Below are 14014 nucleotides of genomic sequence, written 5' to 3' on the forward strand. Positions count from 1 at the left end.
ATATGAAGGAGACAGAGGTCGTGAAACGGATGCTAGGCAACAACTGCTGTGAGAAATTTAACGGCTCCTTTTATGGGTCTGATACCGTAGTCCGAATGAGCCAATCGGGCTAGCTCTGGGAATGATCCCATGGATGTCACGGGGAGTGAGAAACAACGGTGAGACAAAAGTCTATGATGATCGTGATTCATAAGGCGGCTATTGCAGATACCAAAAACTATAACAAACTATTTCAACCTGTTACCGGCCGTATTAAATCTTCGTTGCTTCGTAATGTTTCAATCTTGGCAAGATCACAACCCTGAACACCCTGGTCCTTATCCTGGTCCTAGTGCTCAGGTTGAGAGCGCACCTCTTCCCTCTCAACTGCATCGTAGCTATGTTCTCTCAGCGGGCGCTGTGGGCGCCAATCGCGACGTCTTTCACTCAAGATGTACTCCCGAAGGCCGATTGCATTTTGAACTGTGGGTTTGAGGTTGTCCACGGTAACGAGGGTGCGTCCTTGGTCATCCTTCTCACTCTTTGCCTCGGCTAGCTTGACAGCGACTTGGAAGGCTATTCCAATGTTAGTGACATTACTTTTGTTTCTTAGCGAATGGTTGCTTACCACTTTGGATCTCTCTGCCATTCCATTCCAGTGCCTGGATCTCCTCGGACTTGACATAGTCCTTGGCTTCTTCCATGACACTCATGTTTACGTCAGTGTCGGCTTCCAGCTTCTGGAAGAAATGTCCCCAAAGCTTAGCACGTTCTTCATCATCAAAATGAGGATACAAGATCTGTGCATTGACATGCGACATGAGAACGTGGTCAAATGCCCTGAGCCGGTTGGTAGTGAGAATCAAGATGCCCTTGAAGTAGCTCGAAGCTCGGAGAAAGTTGGCGACAAGATCAGTGCGGCCAAAGTCGAGAAAGACTTCGGCATCATCGATGAGGACAATGGCTCCCCATTTTTCGGCGAGCTTGAACCATCTGACGAGGCTCTCGTCTTTCCTATCGGGTCTGGGGCCCAGGTCTGAAGTATCCAGTGAAAGCAAAGGTCGTCTTGTGTACTGAGCAATGCATTCTAAAGTCTGTTAGCTTTAATCTCCTATAGTTGTGGTCATTTAAATACGAACCTGCCGTATACGACTTGCCAACTCCGGGTCGCCCGTGGAGGAGCATGGTCAGTCCGTCGCCCTTGATTGTAGTCGCCTCGGGTGACCATGGCTGTTTCTGCTTGGAAGGCTTGTGAATTTGACCAAGACCGGAGCGAAGCTGCTTCTGTGGCTTGTTCTCTTTGATGCCTCTGACATAAGGCTTTGCGAGGTCTTGAATGTACATCTTTGAGGAATCCTTGAGGACCAGGTCTTCGAAGAGAGGGCCATCAAAAGAGGCCTCTTGGAAGCCATCAACATGAAGGTAGCCTATAAACAACTATTAGTATCTTGGATTTACCCCTCAAGTAGTATAACTTACGCCACGACTTTGCCTTGAACAAGAAAGCCTCAACGATGGAGTCACAGAGGAAATACTGATGCTCTGTCAAGGTCTCCACATTCTGGGGGTTGATGTTGGAGTAGCCAACAAACTTTGGCTTGACCGCATGGCGATAGATGCGCTCCTCGCATTTGTCACAGCTGCAGATCTTGAGCGGGCTTGAAGGATGGGCGATAGAGTCGATGAGAATCTTGCGGTCTTCTGGATGCCTTGGAAACGGACGACTGTCCACTATGGCGAGGTCATTGAAGGATTTTCGGGGGAAAGTGGTTGTGAAGCCATCAAAGTGATAAGGACGAACCTCGCGTCTGAGGTTGTACCACTTCTTTCCACGGTTGACGAGATGTTCCTTGATGGCAGGGATGCTTTCGCTCTCAACATCTTCCGAGAAGTGAAGATACTCGCAGGGGAACGCTGGCAGGTCGACAATCTTTCTCTCTCCAGGAAAGCGATCCACCTTGAATTCCCAGGGCGAGGGTCCAACTCGGTCAAAATCGGCATCCATGTTCCAAAGCCGAAGCTTGTAGAAATCGGCCGCGTCGTTGATGAAAGTGAACTCGACGCCAGTCATGACAAAGGGCTCGTGCTCGTTGATGTTCCAGCGGTCAAAGTACATGTCGGCTCCTGGCTTATAGAGCAGCCAGAGCATGTCGAAGCTGGCGTATCCTCTGGCATGGCGCTCTCTCTCTGCATCGACTTGGGCCTGGATTCGCTTCTTGACAAAGTCCTGGACGATGGCGATGTGCTTGCTCGCCCAGCGGTTCGCGCAGGTCAATGGATCCGTCTCGGCAGCCTTTTCGAGTCTCTCGCGGTACTCTGTGAGCTCTTTCTCGAAAAAGACAAAGATGTTGTACGGCTCAGGGACTCTGATGACACTCTCCGACAGGTAGACGCCCGGAAAGTAGTCGACAACGCATCGCAGGGCTTCAGCAACAACAGACGAAAAGATGTTGATGTAGCAGTGTCCTGTTGCAACCTCGGTTTTGGCAAGGGTATCGAGGTCAACCTTTTCCGAAATGGTGCCCAGGCTTGACAGTCGAACGTCGATGTGCTCAAAAATGGGTGGCTCTTCTGCGTCGGGGACAAAGTCTGGGTTCTTGTCGAGAATCACATCGCCTCCTCCTTTGCCGATGTACTTGACCTTGTACCTTATCAGGTGCTCGTTCTCTTGATTGTCCATGATGGCCGGTATCGCGTTCCTGAGTGTAATGGATGGAGAAAGAAGTCCTTGGCACGAAAGAGAGATAGCATGCGACAGACACCACTCATATAGATCTAGAAGAGCACGCCAACAGATAGCAATGCCACCCACCCTAGGCAACAGGCCCCTCTCTTCACGGGCGTTCTGCTGACACAGCCACCGACATTGGGGGCTAAAAGTGAGCCACTTCTGATCCCTGTATCTTGCATCCAGAGTCGCACCAAGAGCTCAGCTGCCTTGAAAAGATGCAGCCACCAGTCTCTAGTCATCAGCCATCTATGCAAGTCAACATTCTGCCTTGAGACGCCCTTTCTCGCTGATTGGCAGCCGCTTCTTCGGCATTTGAATCTTGGGTTGAACAGGCCATTGACGGAGTAATGTTGGTCCATCCATCTTCTGAGCGTTCGGCATCGACCGAACCTTGATTTTTTGAGGCAAGCAAACGTGCCAACTAACGAGCACAGGGATCACCCTGGTGGACTAGTCTGTCTTAGCCTGCTTCGTGAGACGGAGTTCCGTTCCTACTTACCCTACGCCGACGGAGTTGGTTGTGAGGTTTGAGAAAGGCGGTAGGTCGATTAACGCAAGATAGTCTGTATGTATTATTTAATAAATTTTATATTGTACCTATGCTAAGCCTCTATTTTGTGGGATGGGGTTGGGAGATGATGCGTACCTGTGCACCAGTGAGAACAGTGAGGGATGATCTTTTCCCTCCGTTTGAATCTTGTGTTAAACGAGCAGCATTTCACCGAGAAGATTCACCCGCAATCACACTTGTCCGAAAGTAAAACCACTACATCCCTATAGAAAATATTGAAACCGAAGAGGCCAAAGCACAGCAGGCTTAATTGTCTCTTTTGATGCGAAAGTTTGGGAAATAGCGAGTTTGAACCGTTTGGAGGACTTGGATAAGATTGTGTTGCCAGGATGCGCAAGTCAAATTAGGTGCTTTGAGCATGCCAGGCCTGTGAAAGGACAAGAATATTATCGATAGTCAGGAAAGTGAAGTAACCAAGCCGTATGTTCTATATGCAGATATGCTATGTATGAACTCTATGTATGCAGAAAAAGGAATGAATCTAAATACTCGAAAAGGACAAGGAAAAACTCCAAACAAGATGCCCAATATGTACAGTCGAAGTCAACCCCAGTCTATCACCAGACATTAAGCCCATTAGTTGCCCTTCCACTTGCCGTCATCGTAGGGAGTACCCTCACCCTCATACTTGCCAGGGTGCCAGCTGCCATCATCGGCGCGCTTGGTGTTCTTCTTGTCGTACTTCTCGGGCGTCCACTTGCCATCATCAAAGCCGGTGCCCTCACCCTCGTACTTTCCAGGGGCCCACTTTCCATCGTCGTTCCTCTTGGTGTTCTTCTTGTCATACTTCTCGGGTGTCCACTTGCCATCGTCGAAGCCAGTACCCTCGCCCTCATACTTGCCGGGCTTCCAGGAACCGTCATCGTTACGCTTGGTGTTCTTCTTGTTGTACTTCTCAGGAGTCCATTTTCCGTCATCGTGACCAGTTCCCTCACCCTCGTACTTGCCGGGGTGCCAAGAGCCGTCATCATTCCTCTTGTGGTGCTTGTCGTACTTCTCAGGAGTCCACTTGCCATCATCAAAGCCGGTGCCCTCACCCTCATACTTGCCAGGATGCCAGCTACCGTCATCGTTGCGCTTGTGGTTCTTATCGTACTTGGTAGGGGTCCACTTTCCGTCGTCAAAGCCGGTTCCCTCGCCCTCATACTTGCCGGGCTTCCATGAACCATCGTCATTGCGCTTGTGGTTCTTGTCATACTTGGTGGGATTCCACTTGCCATCATCATGGCCAGTTCCCTCACCCTCGTATTTACCGGGGCGCCAGCTGCCGTCGTCGTTGCGCTTGTCATACTTCTCAGGCGTCCACTTGCCATCGTCAAAGTCGGTGCCCTCGCCTTCGTACTTTCCAGGCTTCCAAGAGCCATCATCGTTGCGCTTGTGGTGCTTGTCGTACTTGGTAGGGGTCCACTTGCCATCATCGTGGCCGGTACCCTCGCCTTCGTACTTCCCAGGGTGCCAGGAACCGTCGTCGTTCCTCTTGTCGTACTTTTCAGGTGTCCACTTGCCATCGTCGAAGCCAGTGCCCTTGCCTTCGTACTTGCCGGGAGCCCACTTGCCATCGTCGGCGGGCTTGGCTGTGGGGAGAGCCAGAGCCGTGACGGCAAAGGCTAGAAGAGTGTAAGAGTAGCGCATTGTGGATGAGATTGGAAAGAAAGATTAAGAGAGGAAGGAAATTGAAGCTGGAGATGAAGCTGAAAGAAGCAACGATTGGAAGGTTGTGTGTGTGAGTTGTGTTGGTTGTTGAAGTGAGAGGGGGATGATGTTGATAATGATGAGAATGAGAATGGACTCAACGACGGAATATCCGGTCCCTTTTATCATTGAAGTTCTCACCTTGGCTCATGACCTTCAATATGCCTCTTTTCCCAAGCCATCACGACAGAGGGCGCAGCTCCGAAGCCATCATCGGGACCCAGATCCATCTCACGGTTTGCGAGAGGCAGTGAGACAGTGGCCGATGATGCTATTTTCGGGGCCCACTAGGTAGTGTTGAGCTTAATCTCAAGCCTCTTGCCGCTTATTTTGCACCTGTCGGCATCAGAGGCTTTCAGCTGCGCCCAGGCCCGTCCCAATGAAATCCCATCTCACTGTAATCAGCACTAACAGCGGCACAACAGAGTCGGCGAGGCTCAGCTCCGCCCACTTCCACAAGCTTAACCGTGGCGTCGGTGACCCCCGCAGAGAGCCTTGGACCAAGGGGGGCTGTGCTCGAGGAACAGCCCTACGGCGTAGCATCACGAGTTGACAGTTACTCGTTTTGGGAAGATTGGTAATTGTACGCCTAGAATAGACAAGACACGCATTAGGAAGGAATGCTTCTTGCGAATTCATGGCCCAAATAGGATTGTATTCCCCGTTGTTCGCCGATTAAACAGCTTGGCAGCTCCACGCGACAGTCCTTGCGATCTCGCAATCCGACACCAAGATCCCGTTTAATTGAAATGACGCAAGTCAGAAGTTTACAGCAGGTAAGCGGAATCGGCGACCAGGCTCCATCTGTTCCGGCGCCGGGCACTAATTTGGTGGAGGGGCTGAGCCTGTCAGCGGCGATGAAATAGTGGCTTCGGCAAGGGACACCTATTGCGGTTTCGGGCGATAGGGCTGGCTGCACTTCTTGAAGCATCTATTGTGAGACTCGAGTTAAAGTTCTTGATTCGTTGGGACATTGAAGACTAGAATAGTGCTCGGGAGGCCTCGACTTGCAAGTTGGAAGCTGGAGAATTCTAGCTTGGATTGTGTGATCAAGGTCATGGCTAGGACTGTCTATACGAGGAGTAAGCTGATCAGCTGCGCAAAGGATGGTGCCAAGGACCAATCCATGGAAAGAAAGGGAATCCGTGGACGCTTCTTCATGGCATAGGTACGGTACACGTGCAGCAACGAGATCATCTTTGCCAGGTTATAAACCAAAACTCCACTTGTGCCTCTGCCACTTTGATCCATCCCATCTTACTCAGCCGGCCAGCTTTTGCGAGATCGATCAGTGTCAGTTGATCTCGTGTCTCACTGCCAAGTGTTCCCGCAGAAGGATGAGGGATATACTTGGTCGGAGTAAAGATAGCTCGTTGTGTGGCCGAGACACCCGCGGCTGTATGAGAGGTATTAGGACGAAGGGAAGGGCAGAAGATGACATGTAGAAAGCGGCTCTCAAGCTTGGACGTCAATGAAAGTGCTCTATCACTTGCTACACCATGAACCTCTGAAAAATGCATTAGCTTTGCTCTAAGAGCCGTTCTGTATTGTGCAGTACTCTGTCGCCGGGATAAGAATCGTTGCATCTCGATAGCAGTGGAACGTTACATAGGGGGGTAAATTGAGTCGGCCACCTTGGAGGCTCACGAGCAGAGCCCCAATCCCTCGGGCAGCAAACACGGGTGCTATTTTAGTATATCCCCCCCCCCTGTCGACCTTCTTTAAATCTCTTGTACTCGATGTTGTACTCTGCGTAGCATCTCGGGCCATCTTTGAGTCGATCGCCATCCTGTCCAAGGAGGGTGCACCTTGCCCAGTTACGCAGACCTTCCGACCAAAGGTCGTAGGAGCGCGTGGCTAAATCTTCTAGACCATCCCAATCTCCCTCTCTGAACAAGACAGTCTCGAGCTCATCCCCAGGCTGAGACTCTTGAAGCAACAGAAACATGTCGCGTGCCCCGTTGGCGTCCAAAAGAGGCCGTGCCAGAGACTGTGGCGCGAAAGGAAAGTCGTAGTGGGCGACGGGGTACATCGTGTCGTTCTGGCCATTGACAGCTTCCAAGTTGAGGTAGATTGTCAAGTTCTGTAGCTTTGGCAGGCTTTGCCCCAGCGTCTTGAGCTTTTCTCTTGGCCAGTCCTGCTGCTCGCGGTCCAGGTCTATTGTCAGGTCCGCCAGCCCTGGGGCCCATTCCCCCAGGTTTTTCAGCTGTTCTGTTGACAAAGTAGGCCTTGGATCTCTCTCAACCTCTGCATTGATCCACTTGAGCTGTCTCAGTGACGGGCCATGGTGTTGAAGCACAGCGTCAAAAACGTGTGCATCGATAGTTGCACTTTCGATCCAGGTAAAATTAGCCAAAGACGAGGCTGGTAAAGCCATGATAAAGTCAAGAGCACGTGGTGGCCTCGGGGACTTCAACTTTTGCTTTGGCTGGGGTCCAGGTTCGGCCTCCCACCTCTCCAGCTCAGTCTTCCAGTCCACCCATCGACCACCGATGGTGAGTGAGCGAAGACTGGTGAGTGCCAGTGGTAGACGATGGAAAAGGGCGTTTCCTTTCGGCTTGGGAGTCCCATGTTGTTTGATGGAAAGAGTGTGGACATGGGAAAAATCCATGGCCTCAAGCCATAGCTCCATGTTGTCTTTTGATCGGTACTCGGCTGGCAGCCTTCTCCATCTGTACCACTTGGCTGCCTTGCCAGAATTCCACCAACTCCGCCATTCATAAGCACGGAACAGTCCCGTCAGAGGATAAGATAGACGATCAAGAAACCAGCGGGTGTGATAGTATAGCTCGACAGTCATCGCGATGATGGAGTTGGGTGAAGACGAAGAAGGCCAGCTTCCGTCGTCGTTCGACCAATGCGGCCTGGGGGGGAGAACATTTTGCCACTCCATGTCATCAAATTCGTAGGCGTCCAGTGTCAAAACCCGAGGAGCTGAAAGATAGCGATCACTGCCGTCAAGCGCAAAGGGCAGGCTGTAGCGGTCAGGAAAGCCGGTGCATCCGAAGAAGCCAGTATAGATGGATAGCTCGGTGATGTTTGTGCACGTTTTCATAGCTTCATGTACGATCTCGTGATTGCCGAATGGTGAGCCCACGGGAATGACGGCGTTGATCTTGTCTGGGCAGGGATCTTGACGAGTCCATTGTGGCCGATAATTCGCGTTGACGATAGTGATGGTGAGGGTCAACATCGAGAGGAAGGACACCAAAAGCCCTCGAAGTCTGCGAGCCATTGATAAAAGATCGTCACCACAGTTTGATAACGGCCGATTTTTTTTACTCTATCGTCGGGTGTTGAGCGCTGATGGGATCATTATCTGTTGTTCAACTGAGAGATGATGCCAGCGTCGTAAGTTGCACAATTATTACTCATCAGAAGGATCAGGATGACATCCTTGTACTCGAATTGCAAACCATGCTTTGGTGCATATCGTGTTGGTCGATGCCACAAGCTTGGTCAGGAGACCAGTCTCGATAGCACGAAGAGGTAAGAGATGGTGTAGTTAAGTATGCTTCCTCTGTCGTTGACGAAGTACTCTAATTATCAAGCAAGTGCCCCATCATCAATGTCGCTGCCTCTAATAACACCCCCACTCCCTCCACCGGCAGTCTATCCTCTCTCATGCACATGCCGTATAGTTCACAGTAACATTCTACCGATGTAGAGAAGGATATCGAGTTGCCAAAGTGCCCATCACGAAACACGGCTTCCCAGAGTGTTTCAAAGACAGCACCCGCAGACCTACTCGACAGATGTGTCTGCCGAATCCAGTCCCGAAGGAAGCGCAGGCGGTCTAGAGGGATATAATGGACCAGTTCGCGAGATAGAGCAAACTGTCCCCCCGTAAAGTATTCCCAGCTTGAGGGCGGTTCATCACGTGTTGGTGATGGGAAAAGTTGGTGCCACAGATCGGTATACAGACGGTGCAACTCCTTGGATGATTGGCTGCGGAGTCTCGAGCCTCCATCTTCTGCCTCCCAATCCTCCCGCGATAAATCCAAGATAGATGGTCCGGGAGCGCCAGGTAACGGCTTAATAGCCCTTGTCAAGACCTTGTCGCACGCGAGGTTGACAAAGCCACGCTCCGAGACAGCCTGAGGGCGTAGCTTGTTCACGGTAAGAGCCGAGCTCCGACGGAGTAGGGCATTGTTTTGCCATGATATGCGATGGCCATGCATAAAGATCATGACCTCCGGGAGGTTCTCATAGTGGTCAATGAGATACGTCAGATACACCATGGCTTCATTGCCCTTGTTCTGGGGGAGACCATTCTGCGAGGAGGGTTAATCAGCGACATAGACGATCTGAGCGTCACCATTCCGAAGTCCAGAATCGCGTTGCAATTTGGCTGGATCGTCGCTCGATACAGATGCAATGATGACTGTAACGGGGATTGTTCTGGGCCCAATGTTGAGCTTGGTCGAGCTTGACGTCAATACATCGAACGAAGAGGATGCGTATTCGAGCAAGGCATCCCTTTCACTCCTCCAAAGGCGTCGGTTCGAAAGCGAAAGTCATACCAACAGGATCAGACATACACCACCAAACAGATAGATTCGACTCGATCGCATCATTGGCCAGTTTCGGCAAAAAACCGCTCATGCATATTTATACTCGGACGACCAAGGCGGACGACTAACTTTTTGGGATCAATGACCGCAATAGAGCCGAATATCGCTGCGGAACTCCTTGTTGATTTTCCAGGCAACCTTGTATCGACAGACCCATCAAGATGCAGGCGGCCGACTGAGTGAGATCAATGCTCAAATCTAGAACAAATCCGCTGTTTCATGATACGAAGCCAATTTAGCCAATCAACAATGTTCTTTGTATAGCAATACACCCTACTACATATGCATGCAACGGAATCTTGCTCCATAAATTGCCCCAAGTAGACATTTGGTAACCATATGTAATCGTGACCATGGTTCACCAACTTGGACCGCTGTGAGGGCGGCCGCTGGAACACGCACGATGGCAAAGATAATATTAAGACCCGCCTCCAGCAAAAGTGAAAATTTTATTCAGTCAATAGCAAGTTTCACTTTGTCTTGGGGGAAAAAAAAACAGTGCAGGTTTCCAGGATGCTGGCCGAAGGGAAAAGGACCTTCCATACGACATTGCCACCAGTAGATATCTATAAAGGCTACATGTTCCCTTGAAGAATTTTGTATAAACAGAGTATTATCAGATTTCTATTCATCCTCACGCCAAAATGAAGGTCGCCTATATTCTCCCAGCTCTGCTCTCCGTGGCCCATGCCGGCATTCACATCAATTAGTACGGAATTTTCAACCCAGAACGGCGACAATGCATTGACACAATCACCAGCTACTCAGATACCAAGTGCAAGAACTGGATCGGCCAGAAGGACATTGGTCAGGGCTGGGGTGGGCAGACCTTTGCCTCTCCCAGCGGTACACACGGCGCCTTGCCCGTTGAGACTGCTCCTTGGTATCGTAAGTCTACACCCCCATACTTACCGCATACGAGTAAAAGCTCATGGACCTTGCATGGGAGTCGAGTTCTATGACAACAACAACCCCCAAGTGAAGTATTCGGCCAATGATGACCAATGCTTTGGTGCCAAGGGGAAGCCAATCACCCATATCAAGCCTGGTGATTATGCACATCATGTACACTTGATAAAATATAGAATCTATCGGATAAATCGTTTCCTCTACTATGAGACTTTTGGTGTATTATTATCTTGCGATCCCACCATCGCCCCTTGAGGCTCCTCCTCACTTCTGGTCTCTTCTCTTCCTTCCAAGCCCTGATCCTTGATAAATAGGCAACCAATCAAAGACACACCTATCATTGGAACCTGCATCAAGAACACAGAGTGGCTAGCATGCATATAAGCGTCATACACCCTTTCTGCACTGGGCCCCGGCTCCAAGTCAGTTGGGAGTGCATAGGTGCTGTCAGCAAGGTATGCATATTCTGCTGGTAACTTGGATCGAAGAGCGGCTTGTAGGATAGCCGCCGAGATTGCTAGCCCAACAGCACCACCACAGCATCGGAAGAAGTTACGGTTCGAGATAATGACGGCGCGTCGAGATTTGGGTGAGTGGGCTTGGAGCGCCACCAACGTCGGCTGAAAGATGCAGCCGACTCCGACGCCAATCACCATCAAAGGCCCAATTATGGCTCCTGGAGAAGTATTGCGATCGAAGGTTAGACAGAGACCAGCTCCACTGGAAGGAGCCTCGGGGTTAGCATGATAATAAATAGAAATATCCGCGAAGATAACTTACAGTGTCCATGTGGCAAACCCGAACCAGATCACCTCACCATAACGATTAAAGTGAGATATGTATAAGCCACTAAGTGTGGAAAATACAGATTGAAAGGTGAACAAGGCGGTTGATATTGCTGCCGCCTCGAGCACTTCAAATTGCCGGGCGTTTAGTAGATAGAGGGGGAGATAGTAAATGCTCGACTGATACACGGCACCAAAAAGAAAAGAATGGATCAATAAGATCACAACTTCCTTGTTTGCGAATATTGTCACTGTCCATGTTAGTATAACTATAGATACTTAAACTTGAAATGACCTACCAGGCATCATTGGCAGCTTGGCAATCTTCCATTCTATGAGCATGAAGAGAAGACAAGAGAAGGACCCAATGGTAAGCATAGTGATGACCATTGGCGAGTTCCAGTCAAAGTAGGCGCCGCCTGCAACAAACATGCGGTCAATAATGGCTGCCGAACAGAGGGGCATGAGCGGGTTGGCAATTACCTCCAGATATCGGGATGAGCAGAAGAATGATCCCTAGAGATATTGTAAAGGAACCTCCGTAGTCAATCCTTGCTGCACTCTCCTTAAAGGTCGCTGTAGGTGGCTTGTTCGGCAGAAACAAATATGAAACCACCCCTGCGATGGCGCCAAGGGGTGCCAGCATGTAAAAGAAGGCTCTCCAAGTTGAACGCTTGATGAAAGCGGCCGCAAGAAACGGTCCTATCAGGTTGCCTAAGCCTACCATGGTGCCGAAGATCCCCTGATATTTGCCTCTCTCCTCGAGGGTGACCACATCACTGACGATGATCATGGCGATGTTGGTGATGCCGCCGCTGCCGATTCCAGACACGCCTCGAAACACATAGAACATGGCAGGGTTTTGTGATAGACCACATAGCAGGTCTGCAAGGGCTAGCAACGCAACGGCCCCAAGAAACACAGCCTTTCGCCCGAAGATGTCGGAAAGACGACCGTATAACATCTGGAAAGTGGTATTCGCGATTAACGAGGAGGTTCCCGCCCAGGAAATTGTTGCCGAGGCATCGAGATCTTTAGCAATCGTGGGTTGAGTAATACTGATTCCGTTCTGGTCGATGAAACTGATCAGCATGCAGAAAGAGAGGATTCCTAAGCAGGATACCAGCTGTGCCCGAGGTAGGAGGTTGTATTGGTCATGAAGAGCACGTTCTGCTTTCAAGACCTGATCATTTCGGTTATTTTGCGTCATTTTCGCTTATCAAAGCTTCAAGTTTAGTGTATCATTGTCGTCTTGTTGTGGACAGATACCAGGAGCTCTCGTGGCACCACAGGACGATTAGGTATGGGCTTGACGCAGAGGAAGCTTGTGGGTGAAACAAAGTCGTCACGATAGATAATGAACAGAACAAGAAGCCAGATTCCATCCATAGAAAGGAAAATCCCTCCAACCTTCCCTGAGATCTTCGTCTATCTTGATAGGACCCGCTTTCGGAGCCGGTCTCGGCAGACGTTTCCCGGAACACGGTCGGAAATGGACCTCGGCGGGCATTTTCCGCGGCGCGTTTCCGAGCTTCCGGGCCGGATACTACCGCGCAGTGACGTGTATAAACTGCTTGATGAGCCGTAAGTGGAGTTAGACACGCCGACGACATCCCGCTATTAGAATGATCTGTGTATCCAAAAGATGGATAAAAGTTCCGTGTTCAACTGAAGGGCTTCGTCGAGTGTGCACATCTAGGCGGTGGCTCTTGCTCCCGGGACATCTTGCTTATCGACCTCGATTGTTGGTCTAGACCATCCACCGAAAGAATTTATACAATGCAAGTTTGCCAACCTAGGCCCGATGTATAGCAATCTGCTATTTCAACGCGTATATATCGTTACATGGCATCAAATAAGGGACATTCAGGATAATCATGCGAGTATCGAGTAGTATTATGGAGGTTTAGACGTGTGCTGTAGGTGCGTTGAGCTTCAGACCTTTGGATCTACCATACTCAACTGCACGCCAACTAACCCGGTTGGCTTCTCGAGACCCAACGTCCTACCTGTGCATATTTTGCCTTGTAAAAAGTTGGCCGGGCGTTAGCCATGATATCAGGTATCCCGAAAAGTGGTCGTCAAGGTATCGGCCCTACTTATGCGGCTTGCTGGATCCTTATCAAGTGTCATCACTTGTTAACACGTCTTCGTCACAACTACATCTTCTCAAGGGGCAGTCAAGTAGCTACTCCACACCTTGGTGTGCCAAGACGCAGTGATGAGCAGTTCATCAGCTCCTCCCATGGGTCTTCAGGCCTTGCACATGTCACTGAAGTGCTTTGACATGATTCGAAGTGCTCGGCTTGTGGATAAGTAGTCGACAATGCCCCGTCAAGGCAATCAGTGCTAATCACTCAGAGGATCCAATCAACACTCTAACTAGTATTCCCTATAACCCCGAGATACAGTGCACACCCCCATCAATTTATTCTTGAGGGGCTCCTTGAGATTCCTACAACTGCTACCACATTTTTGTCGGCCGAGCTTTCAAGATGCCATCCTTCGGCGTGGCCGTCGCTCTCAGCTGTGGTTTCTGCAGTTCGGCATTCCGGTTACGGAGTGTCTGTGGAAGCCACCCATCCTCGCTAGGGCAAAAGCTTGCCAAAGACCATCCATAAAAAGTGCCCTCAAGACGGTCGAGGCAGCCTAGTCGGTGGGGGTTGGTGGAAACGACAGTGTTGGGCTAGGACTAAGTCAAAGCCCTGTTAATGCGAAGGCCCATACACAAGTATAGAAACCACAGAATTCTTTTTTTTTTTTTGCTTCATCC

The 14014-nt window shown here is 50.2% G+C and overlaps 4 protein-coding genes across 4 annotated transcripts; all 4 read right to left on the reverse strand.

The window, feature by feature from the left end:
• Positions 1-328: 328 nt before the first annotated feature.
• Positions 329-2659, reverse strand: NCS57_01353800 (AAA domain-containing protein; the record flags this gene model as incomplete). Its single annotated transcript, XM_053063170.1, has 4 exons — positions 329-555; positions 608-1066; positions 1119-1406; positions 1459-2659. The coding sequence occupies 4 exons, from the start codon at positions 2657-2659 to the stop codon at positions 329-331; spliced, it is 2175 nt and encodes a 724-aa protein (XP_052908065.1).
• A 1198-nt stretch (positions 2660-3857) lies between these two features.
• On the reverse strand, positions 3858-4913 carry NCS57_01353900 (uncharacterized protein; the record flags this gene model as incomplete). The annotated part of the gene is made up of 1 exon (XM_053063171.1): positions 3858-4913. One exon carries the CDS (start codon positions 4911-4913, stop codon positions 3858-3860), a length of 1056 nt encoding a protein of 351 aa, XP_052908066.1.
• Positions 4914-6663: 1750 nt separating this feature from the next.
• On the reverse strand, positions 6664-8208 carry NCS57_01354000 (uncharacterized protein; the record flags this gene model as incomplete). Its single annotated transcript, XM_053063172.1, has 1 exon — positions 6664-8208. The coding sequence occupies one exon, from the start codon at positions 8206-8208 to the stop codon at positions 6664-6666; it is 1545 nt and encodes a 514-aa protein (XP_052908067.1).
• Positions 8209-10659: 2451 nt separating this feature from the next.
• NCS57_01354100 (MFS domain-containing protein) lies at positions 10660-12451 on the reverse strand (the record flags this gene model as incomplete). The annotated part of the gene is made up of 4 exons (XM_053063173.1): positions 10660-11176; positions 11237-11492; positions 11541-11660; positions 11725-12451. 4 exons carry the CDS (start codon positions 12449-12451, stop codon positions 10660-10662), a joined length of 1620 nt encoding a protein of 539 aa, XP_052908068.1.
• Between the last annotated feature and the right edge of the window lie 1563 nt (positions 12452-14014).

The sequence above is a fragment of the Fusarium keratoplasticum genome, chromosome 11 (genome assembly GCF_025433545.1).
Source record: "Fusarium keratoplasticum isolate Fu6.1 chromosome 11, whole genome shotgun sequence".
Lineage (NCBI taxonomy): Eukaryota > Fungi > Ascomycota > Sordariomycetes > Hypocreales > Nectriaceae > Fusarium > Fusarium keratoplasticum.